General features: G+C 31.8%; 1 protein-coding gene across 1 annotated transcript; it reads left to right on the top strand.

Annotated features, from left to right (window-relative positions):
• The first annotated feature begins 1,408 nt into the window (after positions 1-1,408).
• LOC104117342 (F-box/kelch-repeat protein SKIP25) lies at positions 1,409-3,053 on the top strand. Its single transcript, XM_009628386.4, has one exon. It carries the CDS (start codon positions 1,648-1,650, stop codon positions 2,845-2,847), a length of 1,200 nt encoding a protein of 399 aa, XP_009626681.1. The 5' UTR covers positions 1,409-1,647; the 3' UTR covers positions 2,848-3,053.
• Positions 3,054-3,847: the final 794 nt, after the last annotated feature.

Genomic DNA, 3,847 nt, shown 5'->3' with positions numbered 1-3,847 from the left:
TAATATCTCCATCGAAATAGAACAAATCTTAATACTCCAATTTTTTTATCTAAACCCGAAAAAGCCCACATCTTTATAGATCGGGACTAGAATTGGTGCAAGCATAAGCTTTAGGGACAGAAATGAACATGAGTAATTAAATCTTTGTGGACGAAATAAAAAGTTTCTAAACTTGAATAGAAAACATTAATATTCTCAACATTTCATGGGTGGTCATTCAATTTTGTGTTAATTACGAAAAAGTCATTTTTCTTCTTTTTATTACATAAAAATTATTTAACTTTGTGTTAATTATTCAAAAGTCACTTTTCTTTCTTTTGTTACAGAAAAAACATTTTAGCTCTATTTATCACAAAATTCATATTGGCCAAATTTTATAATATTTCTACTTGAAAAGTCTATTATGCTATTGATATTATAAATCCTTTTATTTATGTAATACCTTCTATATTATATACTATATAATATATTTTTACCTAGGTATTTTACTTATAATTAAAATAACTTTATATTATTTTATTTATTATTTTTATAATATATCCATACATTTAATTTTTCCATGGAACTCAATTTGTTTAATCATATTCAAACATGAACATATTTTAAATATAAAAACAATAAAAAAAATATTTATTTGAAATAAGAAAAATAGATTTGTTTAACAAATGATAGTTTTTTTATAGTTAATAAGAATTTTAGAAAAAGTTTCAAAAATATTTGTGTTTAATATTGAGATTTTTTAAAGCTTTATCAGTTAATATTATTTATTTGAAAGTATTAACCCGATATATCATTGTGCTATATGTAAATATTTTATGTATTAGATAAATGGGCATGGCTTAACTGATAAATCAGTGAGCTTTGGTTTTATAATTTTTATTAAAAATATTTCATTAAGCATGGTTAAGAATATGGACTTGAGATTTGTTCACGGTAATGTTATCGACAAATTTAATAATGCTACTTATATATCTTAAAAATTAATGTTAAGAAAAAATTAAATGTACGAATATATTATAAAATAATAAATAAAATAATATTAAGTTATTTTAACTATAAGTAAAATACCTGAGTATAAGTATAGTATATAGCATATAATATAGAAGATGTTGCATAAATGAAAGGATTTATAATTTCAAGGGTATATAAAATCTGGTCAAAGTGATTATTGTGATAAGTAGAGCATAATAAAATGATTTTTGTGTAACAAATTAAAGAAAGAAAATTAAATTTTTGGTAATTAATATAAAATTCAATGACTTTTACGGGAAAAAAAAAAGTTAGGCAATGAATACAAAGTTTACTATCATAACTAATTTGGAAGAAAATTTCACGTGCAATAAGATCCCGCGTGGTTCCTATTTAATTTATATCCCACTAAGACCGTCCCAATTTAATACTACTAGTGGAAACCTTCTTCAATTAGAAAAACCAAAAAAAAGGGATAAGATGGGTAATGTCTATGTTCCTCCTAACTTCTATCCAACTTTTGCCTTTTAATTCTGATCCTTCTCTCTCTATCCCTTTGAATGACAACATAATTTTTTAGGCCATTAAAGTAATGGCGTAAAGTCCAAAGTCTTACAAACTCAAAATCTTCAACTTCCTATCCCACTCTTACACGTCCCCTACCCTTTTCGCCCTCAAATGAACAACTCCGCCACCATCGCCGCTGCCGGAGCTGCCATTAAACGCCGAAAGAATCATTATCATCAGTCCTTGATTCCTGGACTTCCTGATGATATAGCCCAAATTTGTCTCTCTCTTGTACAACAACCTTTGACTCTTTACTCCGTTTGTAAATCTTGGCGCCGGCTTCTTTATTCTCCTTCTTTCCCCCCCTTTTTATCTATCTATTCGTTATTGAAACCTTCACAATCTAAGGAGAAAACAAATCAATATGAGGATTCTGTCGAATTCGCCAACTTCGATCCGATTTCATCCAAATGGCACTTACTTCCTCCTCCACCTCTTGAACCGCATCTTCGTCTCCTGCTTCGTCACCCTTCTTTCATCTCCCGTCACCTCCCGATTCAATCGGTGAGCGTTTTTGGCAAATTTGTCCTCCTCGCCGCAACCGCTGACCATCTATTGCCGGCCTTATCTCGGCCCTTTGTTTTCAATCCGCTCAGCCGAAAATGGACTTACGGTCCCCCACTCGCCACACCGCGACGGTGGTGTGCTGCTGGTGCGTCACGCGGCGTGGTTTACGTTGCAAGTGGGATTGGTTCCCACTACAACCAAGAGGTAGCTCGATCGGTTGAGAAGTGGGACCTGAAAAGTAACAACAGCTATGGTTACAGCTGTAACCACCATCACGATAAAAACAAGGGTACTAAAAGCGGATGGAAATGGGAGAAAATGGGCGGTCTTAAGGATGGGAAGTTCAGTAGGGAAGCGATTGAAGCAGTGGGTTGGAGAGGGAAGCTGTGTATGGTGAACGTGAAAGGCAATGCTGCAAAGGAAGGAATCATCTACGACGTTGAAAAGGACACGTGGCAGGAGATGCCGGAGGGGATGCTAGTGGGTTGGAGAGGTCCGGCGGCGGCGATGGAGGAAGAAATTATTTACATGGTGGATGAATCTAAAGGAGCATTGAGAAAGTATTATCCAGGAAATGACAGTTGGGTGGAGATTTTGGAGAATGAGATGCTTAAAGGTGCACAACATTTGGCGGCTGCCGGCGGTAGAGTATGCGTGGTTCGCAGCGGCAGTGATGGTATTGCGGTTGTGGATGTGGTGGCCAAGCCGCCGAGTTTGGTGGTGGTGGAAACTCCGTTGGGGTTTCAGGTTTTGGACGTACATATTTTGCCAAGAATGAGCCAACTGGATTCTGAATCACAATGAGATGACGAATATTGAATAGTTTTTGTTTTCTTGTATTTTCCAAATTGTTCATTATTTTCAGATAAATTTTGGATACTTGTCGACTTTTTGTTGGTTCTTTTTTCTTTTTGTTTAGGTGGGGAAAAAATATATGTATACAATTGAGGAAAAGCCCAAAACCATAGATGATCTTTGGCTTTAGACTCAAAGTCATACATATTCTTTCACATGGAGCACTAATAGTACATTTAATTTAACAAAGTGGTGCACTTTTAGTCATAACACTGAGAAAAAACCCAAAAAATACATGATCTTTGGCTTTAGACTCAAAGTCATACATATTTTTCCACATGGAGAACTAATAGTCCATTTACTTTAACAAGGTGGTGCACTTTTAGTCATAACACTAAACAGATTTTAATTTTTAACAAAAATCTAGGATCTGACAAAATATATGTTCCCTTTATTTTCTTGTTTACTGAAAGAAATAAAGATGACCGATTTATCTAGATAGTAAATAGTAAATATACATAGAATTTATTTACTATTTATCTATTTACTATATGTAAAATATACATTTTACTAAGAAATGTTAAACACCGTTAATTTTTATTTGCAATGATTTTTATCTAGATAACCTCAAATGTTATCTAGATTTTTTATTAAATACATAATATTTACTATACGTTGACATAAAATAAATATATATTTATTAGATTTTTTTATTTTAAGGGAGTCAACGTATAGTAAATATACATAAAATAAAAATAAATATTATGTATATAATAAAAAATCTAGATAACATTTGAGGTTATCTAGATAAAAATCATTGCAAATAAAAATTAACGGTGTTTAATATTTCTTAGTAAAATGTATATTTTACGTATAGTAAATAAATAAATAGTAAATAAATTCTATGTATATTTACTATTTGCTATCTAGATAAATCTGTCATCTTTATTTCTTTCGGTAAACAAGAAAATAAAGGAACGGATATTTTGTCAAATCTTAGATTTCTGTT

This window comes from Nicotiana tomentosiformis, chromosome 8 (assembly GCF_000390325.3).
Source record: "Nicotiana tomentosiformis chromosome 8, ASM39032v3, whole genome shotgun sequence".
Taxonomy (NCBI): Eukaryota; Viridiplantae; Streptophyta; class Magnoliopsida; order Solanales; family Solanaceae; genus Nicotiana; species Nicotiana tomentosiformis.
Note: the sequence above shows the minus strand (reverse complement) of the source record. Positions and strands in the feature narration are given on the sequence as shown.